This window comes from Aphis gossypii, chromosome 1 (genome assembly GCF_020184175.1).
Source record: "Aphis gossypii isolate Hap1 chromosome 1, ASM2018417v2, whole genome shotgun sequence".
Taxonomy (NCBI): domain Eukaryota; kingdom Metazoa; phylum Arthropoda; class Insecta; order Hemiptera; family Aphididae; genus Aphis; species Aphis gossypii.
This window is the reverse complement of record NC_065530.1, coordinates 77,936,372-77,959,739: the sequence shown is the minus strand read 5'-3', so window position 1 is coordinate 77,959,739 and position 23,368 is coordinate 77,936,372. Positions and strand designations below refer to the sequence as shown.

Below are 23,368 nucleotides of genomic sequence, written 5' to 3'. Positions count from 1 at the left end.
ATTTACGGGGCGGTTTTTATATTTGGTAGGGGGCGGGGGAGGGATCGACGCGACCCGAAACTTCAAACGATTTATGTGAATAAAATATTTAAGAGTTTTCGGACCGTTTCGGTTGACCACCACTTGAGCGTATATGCATATTAATAATATATAATTATATTATAATATAATGTATAGTATACGGCACGTAGTGTTTTGAGGAGGGGAAGGAATTTTGTTTTTGTACTTGTAACCGTAGTTGTCGATCAGGTATCCCAGAAACGGCGGCAGGAACATGGAACCCAAGCAGCTGCCAGATATAGCCACTCCGTTGGCGAACCCGCGGTACTTGACGAAGTACGATGTCACGATGAATATGCCGGGAGGGAACGCCAGACCCGCACCGCAGCCGAACATCATTCCGTAACTGAAACACGCAATGGTCCGTTGCCGTTACCGAAATAGTTAACATTCGAGTATTTTTTAAAACCCGATAAAAAATATAGGCGTTTAATCAGTTTGCTTATGAAAATTGCAGAAATTTTAAGAAAAAATAACATTTTGGAAGAACAATACGTTTTACAAGTAGGTATTTAATTGCAGGTCGCTAGGTTGATAATTTTGTTCAGTCTTTTTGCTTTGCCATAAAAAGCAGTTTTCTGAAGAAATAAATAGATAGTAAATTGAAAAACTTGGAGAAAAGAACTGTTTGTGAGTGCTAATGAATAAAATGATTGGTTATTTGTTCTAGAACATAGCAATATAATATATCCGATTGAATGATTTAGTAAATGACGTTCTATGCCCCACAATCCAATATTTTGTCGTTTCGTTGGATTCAAAAAACCGAAAGAAATCCATCAAAAACGATTATGATTGATCGATATACGCCGAAAATCTTGTTTTCCGGTAGACTTATTTCATTTCACATCATACATATGCTAACATTGATATTTAATGTTTACAGATTAAGATACGAGTGATGAAATTTTTCTTCTAGAAAGTATCATATATAATATGATTTATTATTGGTTTGTTTTTCATCATCATACACAGCACGTATCTACTTCTTACCTACAATATATATATATGTATGGGTATAAAACATGATGAACTTAACAATTTTGAATCCAAATTCAAATTTAAATATACAATTAATCGTACAATTAGGATACAATGCATAATATGATTTAACCATGATCTGCGTCAGTGACATTAAGTAATAGGTATTAAATTATTTATTTATTTATAACCTGTTTATTTAAACGAGTTTTTTTCTACTCTATTCACATATATTTTTTGTACCATCTTGTACATTTTTCTTAAAAGAAAATTATGACGATACAATTATATGTTATTGATATAATATAATTTTTCTAATGAGACTATGAAAAAAAAAAAACAATACGATATTTACGAATTTAAGTGATTGTCATGATTGGATAAATTAAAAATGTATTGACTGATACATTTTGTTTGTATCTACCCTGCTCGATAGCATCTATGATAAGTCAACGACGTGAATAGAATTTCTTACATAAATAGTAATGTTATCTTCAATATTATCAATATTGTTGTTAGTGCTATATTTAACGAGCAAAAGTTAATCATTCGATAGAATCTCGTCAATAACAGATATTTGTTACATGAATTATTTTCTTTGTACAACCAAACCATCAACAAATTTTGAAAAATAAATGTATCATACGTCAATACTGACATAGTGACACAACATCAATCAGATTTAATTTCACAGAGAGCACGTGCAAATAAGTTTAATAATAATAATGACTTGTACACTAAATATTATTCGTGATCAGACTATAAACTTTACACAGTATCAGATACACCATGCTTACCTGGGCCCAACTGAGTCTATTGTATTACAAAATGTTTTATTATATTATAATAATATATTTATACTATTTGTATACACGTTACGTTACATAAAATAACCCATTATCAGGTGCAATACACAATAGAGGTTTCATAATTTATCTGGTAACCAATGATCAGTGCAATTGTAAAAAATCATATAGGTATGCAAAATAATAAATAAAAAATAAATAAATGGAATTGTAAAAATTGTGGTTAGAAAAAAATTTAAAAATATAAATATGATATGATAATATGTATATAATTATTAAATTGTATGGATTTATTATATATCAATGCTGTAATTAGTATGTATAGATATTTCAAAAATGAGACATTAAGAACTTTGAGATGATATAATTCAATATCTCAAGAAATATTATGATAATTAATAATTAGTAAGGATATTAATTATACTACTATAGAAATATTTCGATAAAATATATCTAAATAGTAACGGTTGAACACAATAATGAGAAAAAGAAATATTTTATGTATAATGGATTATAGTTATTGTGAAGTAAACTATTAATTCTATATATTAGAACACATTATATATAACATATTTTTTTTAAGGCCTGTAAGACCATCTTGCAATAGAACAAATCCTACCCCATTCTTCTCTATTATCCGCTATCTCCTTCCAATTCATGTCTTCATAATTCTCTCCTATAGCATTAAAAAAATCTTTCCTGATTCCATCCTTCTAGCATAGCCTTTGTCTACTCAATATATATTATATAATTATATATATATATGAAAATGAATAATAATATATACAATTAAAATCCATTAAAATAATATTGTATACTGTATAGTATACCAATTGGTAGAATCATGTTAAATTAAAAATTGAAAATCAAAGTTACGATTAAATCGGCTGATAAATTATTTAATACAAAGTAAATCGTATGTATTTAGAATCTATACTAATAAAAATATTCGAAATGACTCAAAAAGTCAGAAATATAAATAATATTTTTCATTATTAATATGATTATAAAAATATAAAATAGTACCTAATAATACTAAATAAGAATAGATATCAAAAATAGATACTAGTATATATTATTGAAAAAATAAAAATTGTTTTCATATTCATATTCAGTTAAAGACGTTTGAATAATATTTATTTTGTACCTAGGTTAAAATATCAACTATTTTACGTTTATGAATATTGATGATTTTTATTGGTAAAACACTGACTAAAAATGTATTTATACTACTGTACTATATTATAATTAATAACATCAATGTATGACGATTTATTAATGTAAAATCAAATGTATTATTCAAATTTTAATTTTGTAATCTATAAAATTTCTATATCATAAAAATAATTAAAATTGTCAATGATATTTTATTAATAATATTATATGTTTCTATGTAATTATTTATAAAATTGTATAATTATATTATGTATTTTTTAAACAACATAGGCATGTATATTTTTTCCTTTTTTATAATTTTAATCAAATTCAAACCTAGTTAACAAAGAAAAATATATAACGTAGGTACATTAAATCTGTTTGATTAATAACGTATGAGAACTGACATTCTATAGTTACGGGTGTAAAAAAATGAATAAGCAAAGACGAAAACTAATTTACACTAATTACAGTTCAAATATAAACGTTTAATAATAGTTTACCTACTGTTTATAAATTTCATAGCAATCATTTTTAATAAGTAAATTATAACAATTGTTTCAATTATTATTAAAGAATTTTTCACTTGTTAGTTAAAAACATATTATAGCCGCGTTTATAAGATTATATTGATATCATTTTTAGTATGTATATGTAATGAAATGTAATTTATTATAGGAAAAATAATTACTTGTTGTGGAACAGGTAAATTGATATTTTTACCTACTAACTATGACTATAGGCTATCCATTTTAATTTACTGTAGGACGTAGGTATATATGGCAAGTACGCAATTTCCTGTTAAATTGTGCTTTTGTAACAATAAATAAATCTCAAGGGCATTGAACAAAATTTCAATTTGTCAATTTAATGTTTTTCTCATGGTAAACTGTATACCTTAAGCTTTTTTGATGAATAAAAAAGATCATTAATACACTAATAGTATATAAGTATAGGTTTATTTATATATTTACATATAAATATCACAATATATACTCGTATATACTACCGTATGTTAAGAAACGTTAATAAATTTAAATAACTAATAAGTAAATAAATATATATATCAATGTTTTTTTTTTCAGTATTCGGGACATAAGCGCATTGACGAACAAATAGTAATAATGTGTATAAAATATTGATTTTATAAAACTTAACTCGTACTAAAATAAGTAAACCAAAGGCAAGATAACAGAAAAAACCATGGTTTGCCCGCTTCTGTATACAGACTGTTATACATTTATTATTTCGAAAACTATAAACATTTTATAAAAATATTTGTATTTTTAAATTATCCAAAGTTTTATAATAAAACAATATTTTTGAAAAAATCATATATTCACTATTTGTTATTGTTAAATATGTTTTAAATTATTATGTTTTTCGAACGAATGTTTATTTTTAATCTCATATTCCAGAGCAGAACATTTTTCAGATTACCTATTTTAATTTTTGAAAATTTGAACGAATATTTATAACTTATGAGTTATAAGAGTTTAAAGTTTAGGTGAACTGGTAGTAATGAACCAACATTTTGTAAGGTTTGTGTATCCCTGTGTGGTTGTCATACACCACTCTTCTTCAAAACTTTAAATATTTATAATTATAATTAATTACTTGTTTGAAATTTCATTTTTACGTATCAAAATACTCAAAAAAAAAAAACTAATTAAGAAATGTATGTTATCATCAAAAAAGTAGTGTTAAAAATAATAACTATAAAAAACATAAAAAATATTGTTTAAACGATGCTTTTTTGTGTAATTAGTTTAAAAAAATATTAAAAACCATGTTTTATAAAACGTATATTCTTCATGATAATGCGCGCTTTTACTGTTTAAATAATCACTCGGTAATCATTAATGTTATAATACTAATTATAGAAAACAATAATCATATACAAATACGATCAAAGAAAAATACTGATTGAGTATTAATACATTTCTTTGAATTAACAGAATAAAACGATATTTTAACTAATATAACTTAAATAAGTATGTGAATACTTGCCTGAAGTACAGAAATGTGATGGAGTCGGCGAAATAACAGAGCATCAATCCCAAAGAAGCTAAAGTGCCTCCAATAAGCGTTACTGTACGATATGAGTATATTGATGACAGGTAACTCGAAACAGGACCTAATATATACATATGTATATAAAAAATATTAAATGAATTATAATGTTTATAGTTTGTGTGTATGAATCGTTAAACATAGTACTATTAAATCTTTGTATTAGAATTTAGTATTAATAAATACATATGAAAAATAACTAATACACATTGGAACAGCTCATTTAAATTCTTTAGTGATTTGTATAAATAATTATATGATGTATATTATAAAAACCCTTTCTTTATAATTATTTTAATTAATGTCATAAAAATATGTTTTAATCCAACAAATAATACTAAACACAGAATTGGCTTTTTCGATAATATATTATAATAATGTATAAGTACTACAAAACATTTTAATTAAAATATGTATTTCTATATAACCAATTTGCATCTGGAAATAATTTTGTCAGTATATTAAACAATAATTCAGACTGATCCTTTTAAATGTGACCTACTGAATATTATTGTGTCTGTATAGTAATGCAAGTACTATGCTAAATTCTAAGAAGCTTTTACTTAAACGGTGAATAAAACAACCACATCTATGACAAACAACTCTACCTATAGTTATAATCTATTCACGAAATCAATCCTTACATTAATTATAAACTAAACAAACAACATGTTTGTTAACAATTTTAATTGAGTGCGAATGGATGGTGTAATATATACTTTGAAAACATGGCATATAATAGATAGTCTAACAGGTTTTATACGCAAAATGTATCCTTTTAGGTGCATTATACTAATATCTACCGTCAGTAAAAAGAAACAAAATATGGTTATTTCATCAATTTCAAAGGTATATTATTTATAAGCATAAAACTAAAAAAAAAAAATAGAACTAATAGAACTGTATTGATCGGATTTGAAGTAAACTGAAGAAATTATCATGATTAAAATGTTGGCAAAATATTTAATTACCTAACATAACATATTTTATAAAAAATAAACGTTATTAATATGTTCATAGTATACAATATTCATTAAATGATTTTAGATAATTTAATACACGTCAAAAAAAAAAAAAAACCAATTGATAAAATATTTCAAATTTTAATAAAAATAGTAATTTTAACTAATTATTCAAACTGTAAGGATTTTAAATTTTAAAATAACTTAAAAACAATTATGTGGTTTAATATTTTTAAGAATGATTAAATATAAATAAATTAAACTTGGGTATTTATTAATTAAAACAATATAATATACTATACTATAAAGAAAAAAGTATATAAATTGTATTACACGAAGCATACATAGGTATAATACAATGTATATTTTAGTAGTGAATAAAATATCTAATATTCTAATGGAATATACATATATGTTTATTATATATTTATTTTTGAGAATGTGGGTCATTTATCAATTTAAAACTTAAATAAGTAAATATATACGTATATATTTATAATTTATAAAAACATTTATTTCGTTTTCACTAATTATTATTATACTCACATTATGATTAATGTGTATAATATTATAAAACAAACTTAATTGTTAGAATTTTTAATGTTTCTGTCATACATTTTTACTTATAATTCATTATATTATGGATGTAGTCAAGTATTATTGATGCATTTTAATTTTACAGTAGGAATCGATACATTAAATAGTTAGAGTACTTAACATATAGCTGTAAATTATAATATTATAATCGTTAATCAAATAAATAAAATCATACGAAAGGCACAAACTATTACATACATCAATGTACCTAAATCATTTACTGGCATTTTTAACTTGCAATAAAACCCCGAAATTTAGTTAAAAATTAGTTAGGTCAAATTATTTTTGGTAGAACTAGGTTTTAATATTTACAAATTACAATTAGTTTTTATCCGGATATATTTATTTATACCTATTACCTAATTTTAGTTTTTATAGTCAAATAAAATAAAATATTGTTAACAGAAAATTTAAATTTTCATTATTCTGTTTGGTTGTTGAAATTTATTGATATTGTTAATAACTAAAAATTATGATATGTGTAACTATAAATAATATTATACTTTATGATGAGTTAAAATGTCAAAATACATTTTACCAGATGTATCTTTTTATTTTTTAATAGTATAGTAACTTTAATCCTTAATTTAAAAATAATATTTATCAAGTGATCAAAAATTGACAATAAAAAAATTCCGGGAATCCGGGAATCAATTTGATACTATTTTCCATTTAAATATTCAAGCTTTAATAAAATAATATAAAATTATTGATTCATTTTAGTTTTATTTTTGCATGAAATGCTTGTGATTATTGATAACTTGACTAACTGTACCTCATTATATTAAGTCGTTAACCGCTAATTTCTAACATTTTTATTTTAATATAATTCAGTCAATTACAAATTATGAATATAGTGAAATGATTATATTACGCAATTTGTATCATTAGAAACGTAGAGCTGTTTAATTGAAATGGTTTATTGTTGATTAACTACTATATGTATAATACTGTAGTTTTGAGTAATGGTGCGTCATCTGTCTATTATAAACACAATGTATATGTTGGATCAATTTGCACATTTTCGTCTATAGAAGCTAGTATATCATATATATAATATAATAATGGCGACACTCGAATTGCTTCCCAAATTTAGGTAGGTCACGACCGTTGATAACGAAACATCGCGTCTCGCTGTTTATCCTTCTATTCGTGTTAAACTACCATGTTTTAGTCCGTTTTTTTTTTCTTTTTTTTAAACATTCCACGTATTCAACAGCGTCAATCCTGTTCTTCCAACCCCAACACCAAGTCATCAAAAGGAGCGCCTCCAGCTCATATTCGGTAACAAATTTATTTATACTACAACCTAATTATCGTCACGGTTCTATCAAAAATACGGCCGGCCGTCGGGCGGCCGCACTATCGCACGGTCAGCCTTATCGGGCTTCTCCGTAATCTAGCATTAGAACGTACCGTCGTCGTTCACCATGCCAGATAATAAACAACAGTCTAAAACCGTTTCACCTTTGATTATACAAAAATCTCGTCTACAGAGTGTATCAAATAATTATGGTACTTCTCAACAAACTCCCGACCAAACCGACGGGTTCACTACGATAAAAAATAAAAATAATAAAAACGGTAAACATTCACTGCCCCACTCTCCAAACTCTCCCACTCAACAAAGTAAAACATTTGTTTCATCAAATCGTTTCTCCTTGTTTTCAAATCACTCCGAGCCCTCGGAAATACAAAACGACAACCTAATCGAGATTGATCCAGAACCCGGTACAGCCACTCCAGTCATCAAGCCACCTCCGCCTATATTCATTCGCCTAGTTAACGATTTCAATGCTTTCTGTAACTCCATCAAAACGTTAACCAAAGGAGAACATTTCTCATGCAAAAGTTCAACCAATGGCATAAAACTCTCCACTACTTCGGCAGACTCATACCGCTCAGTTATTAAATTTCTGCAAGACTCTAAAGCAGCCTTTCATACTTATCAACTGAAGCAAGATAGAGCGTATCGTGTAGTACTGAGAAACCTCCACCACACCACACCAATAGATGAAATTAAAAATGAATTACTTTCTCACGGTCATCAAACCAGAAATATCACCAATGTTCTTCAACGAAATACAAAACTTCCTCTCCCGCTCTTTTTTATTGACCTGGAACCAGCCATCAACAATAAAGACATATTTTCGATCAGTTTTTTGTACCACACCAAAATAAAAATCGAAGAACCTCGTGCAAACAAATTAACAATACAATGTCTCCGTTGTCAAGCGTTTGGACACACCAAATCCTATTGCAACCATCCCCCAAAATGCGTCCGTTGCGGAGCCAACCACCTGTCCACATCATGCCAAAAATCTCAGAATCTTCCAGCAAAATGTGCTCTCTGCTGTGGTGACCACCCTGCGAACTACCGAGGATGCCCAGTCCATAAGGAATTTCAATCTACTCTACAATCAAAAAAAAACTTTAACCCTCAATCAAATCATGTTCTCCCAACATCTGTAAACGCTACTTCAATTTCAGCCTCAAACTTCCCCAAAACTTACGCCCAAGCTACCACCGATAACGTAAACAATCCAACCAATCCTACAACTCATCCAGACATATCCCTCAAACTTTCATCTTTTCTCGAAGAACTAAAAAACCTAATCTGTCCTCTAATCTCTTTACTAACCACTGTTATCAATAAACTTATAGTTTCAAAAGATGATAAATAATCACGAAACTATTCTCCACCCGTTATCCATCCTTCTTTGGAATGCAAACGGCCTATTGCAACAAAAAAATGAATTAAAAGCATTTCTTACTGTAAACAACATAGATATACTTCTAATTAGTGAATCCCACCTCACCACACACTCAAATTTTCATATTCCCTGCTACTCAACATACCACTGCGATCACCCTGATGGTACTGCGCATGCTGGTTCTGCATTAATAATAAAAACTAACATTAGTCACTCAATACTTCCACAATTCCAAACTACATCCATTCAAGCTACAAATATAGAAATTTCAATAAACCATGTACCCACTACAATCTCGTCTGTTTACTGTCCACCGGGTCAAGCTAACAAAATAACCGACAATGATTTCACTCAGTATTTCAAATCCCTCGGTAACACATTTTTATCCGGAGGTGACTTCAATTCCAAACATAATTTATGGGGATCTAGAGTATCCAATACTAGAGGCCTTTCACTACACAGATCACTACTTTCTAACAATCTAAAATACTTATCTCCTCCTGACCCCACATATTGGCCATCACACTCCAACAGAGTTCCCGACATTCTTGATTTTTTCATTCATACTCTCCCAAATAACTTCAACTATAATATTGCCAATCTCGCAGACCTCTCGTCTGATCATACCCCTATCCTATTAACTTTAAATAATCAATTGATCTCACTGAAAAAATTCCCCACTCTCACCCCAGGTATAACCGATTGGAAAAAATTCTCCCGCATCGTTGAAAACAATATATCTCTAAACATTTCTTTAAAATCTACTGAAGAGATAGACTCTGCTGTCTCAACCTTCACCACGTTGATAAAAAACGCCACCCTTGACTCATCAACCTCCTTACCCTCCAATCGCAATAAAAATTTTCTCCCTGAACACCTCTCAAAACTGCTTGTTGAAAAACGCCGAGCCAGAAACCGATGGCACCACACCCACCTCCCCAGTGACAAAAGTCGCTACAACAATATTGCATGCTCCCTTAAAAACCTTCTACGTATTCACAACACAGAAACATACCAACGATATTTAAACTCTCTCTCGAACTCAAACAATTCTATTTGGAAAGCTACTAAAAAAATCCTAAATAAGAATAAAGTAATTCCACCAATTAGATATCCTGACAGATCCTTCGCAAAGACCAACCTAGAAAAATCAAACCTGTTTGCCACTCTTCTAGAAAATAATTTCTCTCCTCATCCCGACGTTAACAACATCGATCACACTTCCTTTATTGAAAAATCTCTAACCAATTGCCTTCCTATGTCGCTACCCACAAAACATACCTCCCCCAGCGAAATCCAATTTATTATCAGTAAATTATCAAACAAAAAATCTCCAGGCCATGACCTTATAACAAATCGAATCATTAAACATTTGCCTAAGAAAGCCATTCTTCTCTTAACCTTTATCTTCAACTCAATTCTTCGTCTCTCCCACATTCCTCATTCATGGAAGCACTCCATAATTATTCTAATTCCAAAACCAGATAAACCTCCTGACCTGCCTTCTTCATATCGTCCTATCAGCCTTTTACCCTCATTCTCAAAAATTCTAGAAAAGATTATACTAAAGCGAATAAATCCTTTATTAGCAAGCCACAATATAATCCCCCACACTCAATTCGGTTTCAAAAATAAACATTCGTCACTCCATCAAGTCCACAGAATAATCGACATAATTGCACAAACTCTCGAAAACAAACAGTACTCCACTGGCGTCTTTCTCGACGTAGCTCAGGCGTTCGACCGTGTTTGGCACGAAGGCCTACTATATAAAATACGATTTCTACCAGCCCCCCTGTTTTTAACCATAAAATCTTTCCTTCATAACCGATCCTTCGTCGTTCGCTGCGAGGACGAATTCTCACAAATCCACTACATAAAAGCTGGCGTCCCCCAGGGAAGCATTCTAGCACCCACTCTTTACAATATATTTACCTCCGACATTCCTCACTTTGTGAACACCACTCTCGCTACCTTCGCAGATGACACAGGCATAATATCGACTAATGCTGACCTAACCATAGCATCCGAAAATCTACAATCCCATCTCAATGAACTACAAAATTGGTTCAATTTGTGGAGAATCAAAATAAATCCAAATAAATCTACCCACATAACCTTTACTCTACGTCCAGACCATAGTCCCCCCATGACCCTCAATAACGTCACGATTCCCAAAGCACATGCCACCCGTTACCTCGGAGTCCATCTCGACAGTAAACTCACTTGGGCAGTTCACATAAAAACAAAAAGAAAATCACTTAACTTTAAACTCCACAAAATGAAACACCTTCTCAAATCAAATCTCCCTCTCAACACAAAACTCTTAATATATAAACAAATTCTCCGCCCTTCTAAGACATACGGTCAGGGTCGGACTGGCGTCAAAAGGCCCAGTCTGCAATCTGATTAAGGGGCCCTTAGATTATACTAAAAATTGTTAGCTCTACTTTTAACTTATTAATTTTTATATTTATAAGAGGACGCCAAACCCACATGTGTTGTCTCTGTCTTATTAACATGCCTATATCATAACAAATTTGCATTCAGCAAAACATAATTTGTAAAACGTTAGATTTAATATTAGAGTAAATTTACCTATGATCAAATTTAAAGGTAAGAATATTATCTAGAAAGTGACAAATGCTCAATAAATCTAATATCAATAAAAGCTTATGTAATTTTCATGTTTTAGTAATAGAATTAAACTGTAAAGCGAATTGTTGTATTTCATATGCTACCTAGTCTATCAATAGTTGTTAGAAGTGAAAATTCTCGTAATGCGTTTGCAGGTACTTCACTTTTTATAAAGAACTAAAATTTTTTGGACCTAAACAAATGCAATCACTAAGTAATTTTGAATTACTTATAAGTCGTTAATCTAAGCTATTTGCACAAATATCAAGTAGATAGGTGTATAATTAAAAGTTTTAATTTTAAACCTATCTGCAGTTAATGAAATATTTGGCCGTTCATCTGTTGCGAATGAATCCTAGACTCAAATTGGTAAACAATGTATTAAATTATATTATTTTTAATATCATTATATATATATTCATAATAAAAACACTTTACTTAACCTTATCGAGACCTAATATTAATTTACTTTATGAATATAAAATCAATAAGAAACCTTAAAAAATGTTTGAATACAGTTACTAAAACAAAGGCATTATATTTAATTTTAAAATATGAAAATTAAGTCTGTGGGCCCAACTAGCCAGGGGCCCAGTCCGCGATTGCGGTCCTGCGGTCCGGGCCAGTCCGACCCTGCATACGGTATACAGTTATGGGGTACCTCCAAAAAATCGAACATTCAAAAATTCCAAGCTTTCCAATCAATTTGTCTTCGTCTCCTCACAAACGCACCCTGGTACGTTACCAACCTCACACTCCACTCTGACCTTAAAATCCCATACATAAGCACCCTAGCCTCCCTCTCCTATAAATTATTTCACAATAACACAGTCAACCATCCAAATCCACTCATTTCCAATCTCTCATCCGTCACTCTCCCCGACAACCCTCCACGTCGTCTAAAGCGAAATTGGCCCAGGGACCTCCTCAACCAATAAACATATAATAAAAAAAAAAAAAAAAAAAAAAAATCATCAATTAAAAGTCTAAAATTGAAGTAGTGTTGTTTGGACACTCCCTTCTATCAAGCCGTCCAGTTTTGTATATAAATCATCAATATTACTTATTGTATAGTTAAATACAGATTGTATATATTTCTAATAATAAAAAAAAAAAAAAAAAAAAAAAAAAAAGGTAGGTAACTTTTTTTCACTTGAATTGCCTCCCATAGCATACTTAAATTATCGATAGTTTTACACGTATTATCGATTATATCGATTTTCTTATTGTTCAAAATATTAATATTTTCCACTGAAAATATGGGCTGAAATAACATCTAGTACACAAAGGTCTACTAACGCTTGTGAATTATTTTACAGTAAATATAATTCTAATTTTTCATCATCTCGCACTCATATTAACAAATTTTTGGATGTATTAAAATCAATGCTGTTACGGTAATATTAATTAATCGTCAAAAATGGAAACTAAAATTATAAGGACAGCTACAAAAAAAAAATAAAACAAATTATATTAATAATTTATTTGAAAAATCAAACACGAATGTAATTTCAAAATTGCAATACTTAAATGTATTAGTAAATAAATTCAAGCCACGAAGGCTAAGATACGATAATACAATACAACAAACTTAAATTTTTATTTTTATCATTTATTTTAAGTTGGTTATTATTTATTAATTATTATTATAGCTGTCAGTCTATTTAATAAAATATTATAATTATATACTATCATTTATTTTCTCAGTTTATCTAATATGTTTATTAGTCTATAATTATATGTAAGATTATACCTTAATGGCTTAATCGATTAATTATAGTTGTCGGAGGCGATTCCAGTAGAAAGGTCACTGCTTTTTCGACTACTTTTTTTTCGGGAGGCAATTCCAGTAATCTTTTTAAAATAAATTTACAGGAGGCAATTTGTGAGCACCTATAATAATATAAATAATATTTACCTAAAGAACAATAGAGAAAATAGCAGATGGCAGGTATCCATGAGGCTGCGATCTCTGATGCATGAAATGCTTCGGTGAACTCTACGAATAGCACTCCAAATGATTTAAGGGTGCCTGGAATTAACATATTGACCAATGTGCTTCCCAGAAGTACTAGCCAGCCCCATCCACCATCCGGAGGAACGAGTACATAGTTTTGACTTTCTAAATAAAATCACAAAAACGTATAATATAATATAGATTAACATATAATATTATTCAGTTATATTTAAGGATGTCACCAACATGCTAACGGTTAGGAATGAGGAATTTTCAACATTTAAAACGTTGTTTTAAACCTAATAATTATAATTAAAAATTCTTTCTTTTTTTATAGACATGTTTATTAGATTGATGAACGGTCAGAAAATTGCTTGTTGACAAATTATACATTATTTATTTTTCAATAGTAATTAATAATTATTGTGTATATATGCTTAATGTAAGTATAACATATAATTATACATTTATATTACATAATATTATATTGATATAAGTGTTAGTCTAATAAATTAACATATGTATAAATTAAATACGTACGTACCTACTTATATAAATAATTACTAACAATTATTATTATTTATAAAGATTATTTCTGACTAATACAAGATGAAAACTATATAATTTTAGTTTATATTATTATGTATTGTTATTATACTTATCGAAAATCAAAATACTGACAGCAGTAGGTAATCTTATGGAAAAATTCCTAAGTACAAAACTTACGTACTATATCTAAATATTACATAATACAATTTACATTTACTGTAATAATAAATATATTTACATAATATAATCGATTAGTTTTAACTTTTAAGTACCTACGTATTTAATTACTTAAGATCCAACAATATACGTTTTATAGTTAATCATTTATTTATTTAGTTCTTAAAACAAAAAAATATTTTAAATCGTTTTTATATATTTTCTTAGTTAGGTATTTAAGTATTTATTAATTGCTATTAATTTATGTTTTTTAATCGTTTAATTTAACCATAGCAAGAATTGATTTATTCTTAAGTGCTTGAACGCTATTCACTTAAGTTCTAAATAATTGAAAATGTAAACGAATAAATTTATAATACTTTATATAGTACCTATGTCAAACATCAATGTTCACTCAATGCATAATTTAAAATAATTTATATTAATGGAGTGATTTATTTAATTTAAGATACATATTATATTAAAAAACTAAGGTTTTTACAAACATTTATTATACGAAATTTAAAAAAATAACAAAACAACATCTTTTTTAGTTTTTATCTTTTGATTTTTGAATAACAACATTAAATTTAAATTCCATAAGTTAAAGCAGAATATTATCCAAAATATTTAGAACTACAAAAATTTAATTTCAGACGAGTAGTTAATTAGTAACACGTTTATTAAAACTTAGATAGACTAAGTGAAGTATATTGGTCCAACATTTTGCAGGTTACCTCGCTGTACCATTCAACTCCGCTCATTAAAATTTAAATATTTATAATTTATAAATTACTAGTCGAAAATTCGATTTTTGTACATCAAAGTACTTAAAAACATAATTGACTTTAGAATAATGAATTAAAGATATATGTTGTAATTTAAAAAGTTGAAAGGTTAAGTTATGTAAAATTTAAAAGATTTCTTTGTAAACGATATTGTCATCTTCTTCTAGATTGGGGGGAAAAAATGAACATGTTAGATTTTGATGTCACTCGAGAAAGGACAACATACAGTTGATCGTGTGAAAAACATTGACCGCCTAGGTCAATTTTAGCAACGTCAAATCTTTGTCCCTGAGCTTTATTTGTAGTCATTCCGAATGCTAATTCAATTGGAAATTGTATAGGTACGTCTAAATTTTAAAGGTAAATCTGATAGTATAATTGATATTCTTTTATAAAAGATATAGGTGCCTCTAATTTTAAAATCAATTTACGAGGTGGAACTCCAGAAGCCGTAAAAACTTAAGAAACTCTGTCGGAAAATGGACTGCATCCTCTTTTTCTAAAACTGTACAATTGAATAATAAAACCGTGATTGTGCATCAAACTTAGAAAGTATCAAATCATTTGATTTATAGACTTGCTCGTTTATTGGTGACAAAATAGCCCTGTCCTGAAACCATTGTATTGATTTTTTTTAATCAATGTTGATATAGTGAGTACTGAAATACAGACATTTTTAATATTCATTTTACTGTTGCCTATTAAAAGTAAATCTTTGGTAAAATATTTATTATCTTTACCAGTATATACCACTCTCGTATTAGTTTTTAGTTCTAATATGGTTATATGTGCCCTAAGAAGGATGTAAAAAAAATGTAAAAAATGGGCAACTATCCTAGGATCGAACTCGATACACTACTAAATCATATTAAAATGCTACTGCGCAAGTGTTTTTAGCACGCAGCGGTAATTAAAAACCTTTAAAATTATCAGTGCTTATCTACTATATTATGCATGTTATATATATATAAACCCTCATCTCGAATCACTCTATCAATTAAAAAACCCGCATAAAAATTCGTTGAGTAGTTTTAAAGATCTAAGTATTTATAGGGACAGAAAGCGGGAAGCAACTTTGTTTTATACTATGTAGTCGTAATGTTACCAATTATACCATCAGATTTACCCTTCTAATTTAGATGTACTTATACAATTTCCAATTAAATTAGCATTCGAAATGACTACAAATAAAGCTCAGTGACAAACACTTTACGTTGCTGAAATTGGCCTAAGTGTTCAATGTTCTTAAGTACGTTGCCCTTTCCCGCGTTATATCAAAATTAAACATGTACATTTTTGCCCCCAATCCAGAAGAAGGCGACAATATCGTTTACAAAGAAATTTTTTAAATCTTAGACATAGTTTATATTATATTATTTATATAGTGTTACCTTCAAATTTTAAATACTCGAACGGTAATTTTTGCGCTAAATAGATTAAATCTATTAAATGATTAAATTAACAAAAAGCATCGATTTTTCTATTATTGCCATGCAATACAATTTTTTTATTATCCAATAAATATTATTATATTAAAAATTTAAATTTAAAATATGTTTGACTTGCAAATTCTTTTCACGGGCGTGACACCGTGACTGGTAGAGCTATAAATATAATAAAGTTAATATTATGTTTATTATTTATTTTATATTGTGTTGATTTTTATTTACTAAATACAATTGTATATAAATCTAAAATTATAAGTATTGATACAATTAATGAAGTTTTTAAAACAAACAAAAGTTTATAGGTTTGCCAAATGATACCTAATTAGTTATTACTAATTATCTAATTATCTATTATTCGTCACCAGTAATGTGTATTCAAATTGAAAGTTGAACTCGTATAATTTAATGTAGTTTATTCAATAATTATTATTGGGTCATTAAATAAATAAAAGTTTTCTTTTTTGCACATTATACAGTTTTCTCTCTCGATAGAATCAATTTTACTCGCTTATTACAGAATTAACGGTTGTTTTCAGAAGTTAATACATCAAGGTAGGAATAACCTTCATTAGGGTTATGTGTCTCAACGAGTATTTTTAAACTCAATGAACTATATGACCGAAGGTCAGTCTGTAACAGTGTAGTAACTATATAGTATTTAGTACACTGACATTGGCAATGGTCATACAAATTGTTCCTCTTTCACACACACACACACACACACTTGTTTTAACAACAAGCGTCCAATATAATACCTAATATTTTGACAGAGACTGCGATCGATCGGAAAATTATAAAAATATTATTCAATGAAGCCAATAATATGCAAAAACTATTGGGCTGGTTAATAAAAATCATCGTGTTATTGGCCCTTAACCGTTGTGGTGAAACGCGGCCAATAACAGAAACATATACGATATACATACTCATGTGGATACATTATTATTTCTACACTTAAATAAGTATTCTTTGGACACGCCATTATATTTATGTGCAATATGAAATACATATTTGGATAATACAAAACGAATGTAGGGAAATTCGATCAACCATGGTTACGGAAGCGTAATGTCAATACATCATACACTTGTCTAAATAGTATGCAAAAGATATGAAAAAAACATTAAATATAGGGCATAATACATTTTTGAGGTAATTCACGCAAATTTGAGTTGCTGTAAAGCGCGCGTTCTTTGTAATATTTAGTGTACTTGAATAATTTTACCAACATTTATATGCAAACTGTTAGCCATGTGACATAATTATTTAAGAATATATTATTCAAATCACCTGTGACAGCTTCTTCTTCTCCGGCCAATGCTTCGTGGTCGTCTTCTTTGGGTTTCTTTTTTAGGCTCATTATTGCTTAGTATTCGTATAATGATACACTGAAACAAATAAACAACTTATTATTATCAATTATAGTATTAACTTTGTATTATTTAAATTTCCATTTTTCTTTTTAATTTCAAAATTTTTCATTACACAATCTGAATAAAGAAACCTCCTAGTGGACGAACTTTGACATATTTTAATTTTAATAAGAACAATGTATAGTGATATTACGTATGATGACATTTTATGATTATTATAATTTACTAAAATAATGGGCAACAAGTTTCAAAATAATAAGTACAGCTGATGTATAATGATGTACATGAACGAGTGAGAATCATTTTCTGTAGAATTCACTTACGCAAAAATCGTCATTATGCTAAAACATCTTAGTTGTTAATTTTAGAAATTTTAGTACATAATGATTTTTTTAAGTTTCATTTAAAATAAGATCACAGGAGCTTAGTAAAAAAATGTATCAACCGAATGACGTTTATTTTCTGCAACAGTGATGAATGATTGTCAGATAGGTTAAACGAACATTGTACACTGCACATAATACTCGTTTATTATGACACAATTTATTCTGGTTAAAATTTACAAAACTGTTTTAAGTAAAATAAAATATAAAATGTGTATTTGGTACCTAATTTATTTTTCGATTTAGATTTCAGAAAATTACACGTTTACCGGTTGTGTTGGACAAGTTAGTTAATAATATTTTAATAAGGCTATAATATATCTTTCCTCAATAAATAAGTTTCTATATATATATATTTGCCTCAATAAATTATCATTTGACACATATTTGGCGTTACACCAAAACATTAATTCTAAAAAGAGAAACATTTGTAATAAATATATGGGTCAATATAATCAAGTTTTATCTGAAGACTTTCTTTAAAAAAATTAATTACCTAATTAATTAGATAGTTATCAAATTGATTTTCGATTGGTTGTTGGTAATTAAAATTTGATAAATACCATATAAAATTTTTAAACATGAATATCTTTCAGCTCTAACACTGTTTCAAAATGTTGAATGTTATAACACAATAAATACATATTTTTTATTCTAATTATTAAATACCATAAACTTTTACTTACAATAATGTATTAACATATGTTCCTTGTCATTTTTACAATAGCAACTTACTATACAATAGGATAAAATTTGAAAAATCAATGTTTGAAAAAGCTATTCTTACATAATATACTAATATAGGTATACTAGTATTTACATAAATTGTTTGAAAACCTAATTCATTTGTACTCAGAAATAAAATTATCAACTATAAAAAAAATATATTATAAAAAAACCATTTCATTATGTATCACAACATAACTAAATACAACCAGAAATCCATAACTTTATACAAGATCTCGAAATTTAATATTTTCCAAAATAAACGTAAAATATTTTATCAGTTATCTCATAATGATACACAATACAGTTTATTTTTGCATATTTTCAATGTTACTTAATGAAAAATAGTACCTATTATTATAACTATAATAATAAATTTACTTACTAACAAATATTTTATTTTAATAACTTATTAGTTTTTATTTCAATCATACAGATTAATGTTTGTTATATATAACTAATATTTATATTTAGATTGATATATTTATGTCAAAGTCAATATTATTAAAGGATATATTTTGTGCTTGCACCAGAATCATAAACTAAACTCAATAAAACCTAATGAACACGCAATGTGTTGTGAGGTGGTTTTATTTCAACATTTACCATCGTATACAATGATTTATAATAGAATTGAAATATATTGTATTTTTTTTTTCATTTAAAAATAAAATCATCGTTTAAAAGTAGAAACGTAAATTAAAGTATAAACTATGAAGGGTTTAAAATGGATACCTACCGGTGTAGATATGCAAAAAAGCGGTACTAATTCAGCTAACTTAAACCTGAAGTTAAAGTTTTTTTTTAAATGTCTCAAAAATCATCAGACATCTGAAGGTGAGGCTAAGTATAATGCTATTTATTATACCGAAATAATTTAATAATTATTGTCTGAGTGGTTTGATATTGAATTACTTACTTGGTGTCCTACGGAAATGTAGGTACTGAATTTTTGATATTCTAGATAATCGAGTTTCCATACAAGCACGTTACATATTTACACTATATAATATATCTACCTAACTATATGAAAACGATACAATTATTGCTCACCTCGTTTACGGAACATCACAATGGTCGGTCATACCGATAAAACAAGCTCATTTCAATATAATACACACGTGATCAGTACACTGTTTATGTCACAGAATATATAGCTACAGCGGGAAATGTTTTTAATCAATATATAAATATATATAATGTTATATCTACAACCTCCAATGGCCTCGCGGTACAGATGTGTATATATACGTGCATTGACGTTTGTTATTTTATGCCTACTACTACTTGCGGTGATTGCGGAAAAACGCATTAGAAATATAACTGATTTGTATTCGAGATAAAATCGTAATGGATAGGTATTTTTTTTTTTAAATAAATCTCAAACGCAATGGACGGAGGAAAAAATTGTTACCATGAGACTTTTGAGTTGTTTGAACCGTATGATAATACGTTATATTGTTTTTATTTTATTTTGCACATGACGGTATATTATAACGTGTAACGAATATATACCGCACAATACACCTACAATGTAATATTGAATTTCACAGTCGTATAAGTAGGTATACGCGTGTAATGGCGTACGATATTATAAAAACATCGTTTGTTCATAGCTCATAATAATTAATAAGGAATTCGATAGAGCACAATTAACAATGAAAGAAATTATTATTAATTTTAATAAGAGTTTTTATTAATTTTGAATGAGTATTAACATCTAACTTCGTATATTTTATGTAGTTTATAGTGTGTTATGCGTTATATCAATTTACGAGTCATCGTTGTTTGTTGGTGCGCTGCTAAATATTCCAATGAATATTATACGCAAATAGGTCATTGAAATATTTTCAACATAAGTACAATAATAAACCTACTTATGCAAATATTTCATAAATGTAAAATACATGTTATCGTTATAATACGTTATATTTTACAATAAATAATATAACATATAATATCAAAAACGCATTGTCGTCGTAAAATTTCGTTTATAGAAAGGCGTTTCGTGGTCAAAATGTACTTGATATATACGAGTGCTTGAAAAAAATTTGCTAGCCGAACATTCTAGCCTAAACAAATATCGAGGAAGCTTTACAAATCCCTGTAATCGCCAATGTGCCCGTGTGTGTGTGAATTCAATTCTAAGATGCTAACCCGTGGGAATAAATAATATCGTGAGTGATTCCGTGTATAAGATACACTTTGCAAGTCCGAAATTAAATGTATATGTGTACTGCAGATTCATTTATTTTGTGCATGTCGTATAGTGTTACACATACACATATTTTAAAAACCGACGAGGAGTAATTTTAACGAATGACTTATGTTTGTATCTAAACCAATATTCGGGAATCAAACATGTGAATTTTAATGATATCACTACTAAGTCGAAAACCAACAGCTGGTGGTTATAGAATAACATTATAAGTACTATAGAGCGTATAGTATTTTAGCGGTGATGTTGTGTCTAGACGACTCGGTGAGTTTAATCTGTTCTTTTAACATTCCGTTAAACAAGAATAAATTATATAATATATTAGACGACGAAGGTGTATATTTAATGCTATATGCGTATATGCTATATAAACATTATGTGTATAAAAACATCGTGGTTATTATTCCTTTGAAAACGGACACAGCCCATTTAATTGCGCACAATAACATTTCGAATGCGATCACAGTAAAATCATTACCGTTGTACGAGTTTATGTTATATTAAATTTACATAAATTATCATAAAGACGACAAGTTTAATTATGTATAAAACACGGTTGGTTGTTTACTTTATGTGCAGGGCCGATTGAAATGAAATAATCCGTAGATTCCAATAAACACCGGAAAAGCATCTAAATTGGCTAAAAACGATACTTACCCAAGGATAAAATGACGTGCCTCTCGCGACAATAATACAAATTTTAAATTAGAGTTTGTAAATAAATTGTATTTGAATAATGCAAATAGCAGAGATAGATTTTTAATAGATATAAACTGAAGAAAGATCATATGTGAGCTGTTATTGTTTATCATTTTATCTTAAATAGAAACTTTCTTACAAGGCTTTTTATTTGTATTTTGGATTTGTACACGCAGCACCTCCTCATAACTAATCGCTACAGAGACACTGCATTATATTATATACAAATTTCAGTACTACCACTTTGATGTATTCGTATCCATCGATCCCCTTCAACCAACAAACACCGATGCCCATGTGATTGTGGCAATTACCACGATGTCGTTGGGTTCGCATAACTATTACCGATAAACATAAAATAGAGAAATACTCAAATACGTATATGAATCGATATGCGTACATTCGAACCATTGTATCATGGATGAGTATAACATTTTCCTAAGAGGGTTAGAAGCGGATAATAGTATATTCGTATGCATAACGGTTTATAAAATGTCTGTAACACAAAGTATGAACGCTAAGAAAATTGTAAGTTTATAATAACTGACGTAATTTTTTTGTTTGTACATTTGAAAAAATTGACTAACTTCAAACTATCTGGTACTGAAAATATGTAAGTCACAAAAATTCATGACTGGACGTATAACAAATATTTTTTAAAAGAAATCAACACTTGTACTTTTCGAACAGATATGTATCGTTTCGAAGGCAACCGTTCTCAAGAAGTCATAGGTACCTATGTGCAGCAATATTACGTGAACATATCTATCCATGGTCGAATTAAGAGTTAAAAATAGACTCAAGGTTATTTTCATTTTTTATGGCACCTCAATATCATGATATCTAATACGTTTTCATAATATCTGTTAGTGCAATTTTATATTTTAGATACAATATAGTTCCTCATCTAGCCATAATATATTGTTAATCCGGGTGTCTATACGTCGATCCACGGGAGAGCCGTATCGCGGACTCGGGTCCAAATCGATACGGATTGATACGCATTAAATTTTTCTTCGAATATACGTCTCACGCCGTGTCCAACACGTGAACGCAGCGAGTGCGGTGAAAAACTGCAAATCGGGG

The 23,368-nt window shown here is 28.5% G+C and overlaps 1 protein-coding gene across 2 annotated transcripts in view; it reads right to left on the bottom strand.

Moving 5' to 3' along the window:
* Window positions 1-23,368, bottom strand: part of LOC114127997 (monocarboxylate transporter 12) — a 28,064-nt gene that overhangs the window by 4,114 nt on the left and 582 nt on the right. The window contains exons 2-5 of one of the 2 annotated variants that reach the window (XM_050201321.1): window positions 18,174-18,271; window positions 13,904-14,107; window positions 5,013-5,139; window positions 227-406 (exon numbers count right to left, since the gene is read on the bottom strand). In XM_050201321.1, coding sequence (XP_050057278.1) covers window positions 227-406; window positions 5,013-5,139; window positions 13,904-14,107; window positions 18,174-18,243 — 581 coding nt within the window. In that variant the 5' untranslated portion in view covers window positions 18,244-18,271. Of the gene's footprint in view, window positions 1-226; window positions 407-5,012; window positions 5,140-13,903; window positions 14,108-18,173; window positions 18,272-23,368 lie in introns of those variants that run through there. The other variant, XM_050201322.1, reaches the window with a different exon arrangement.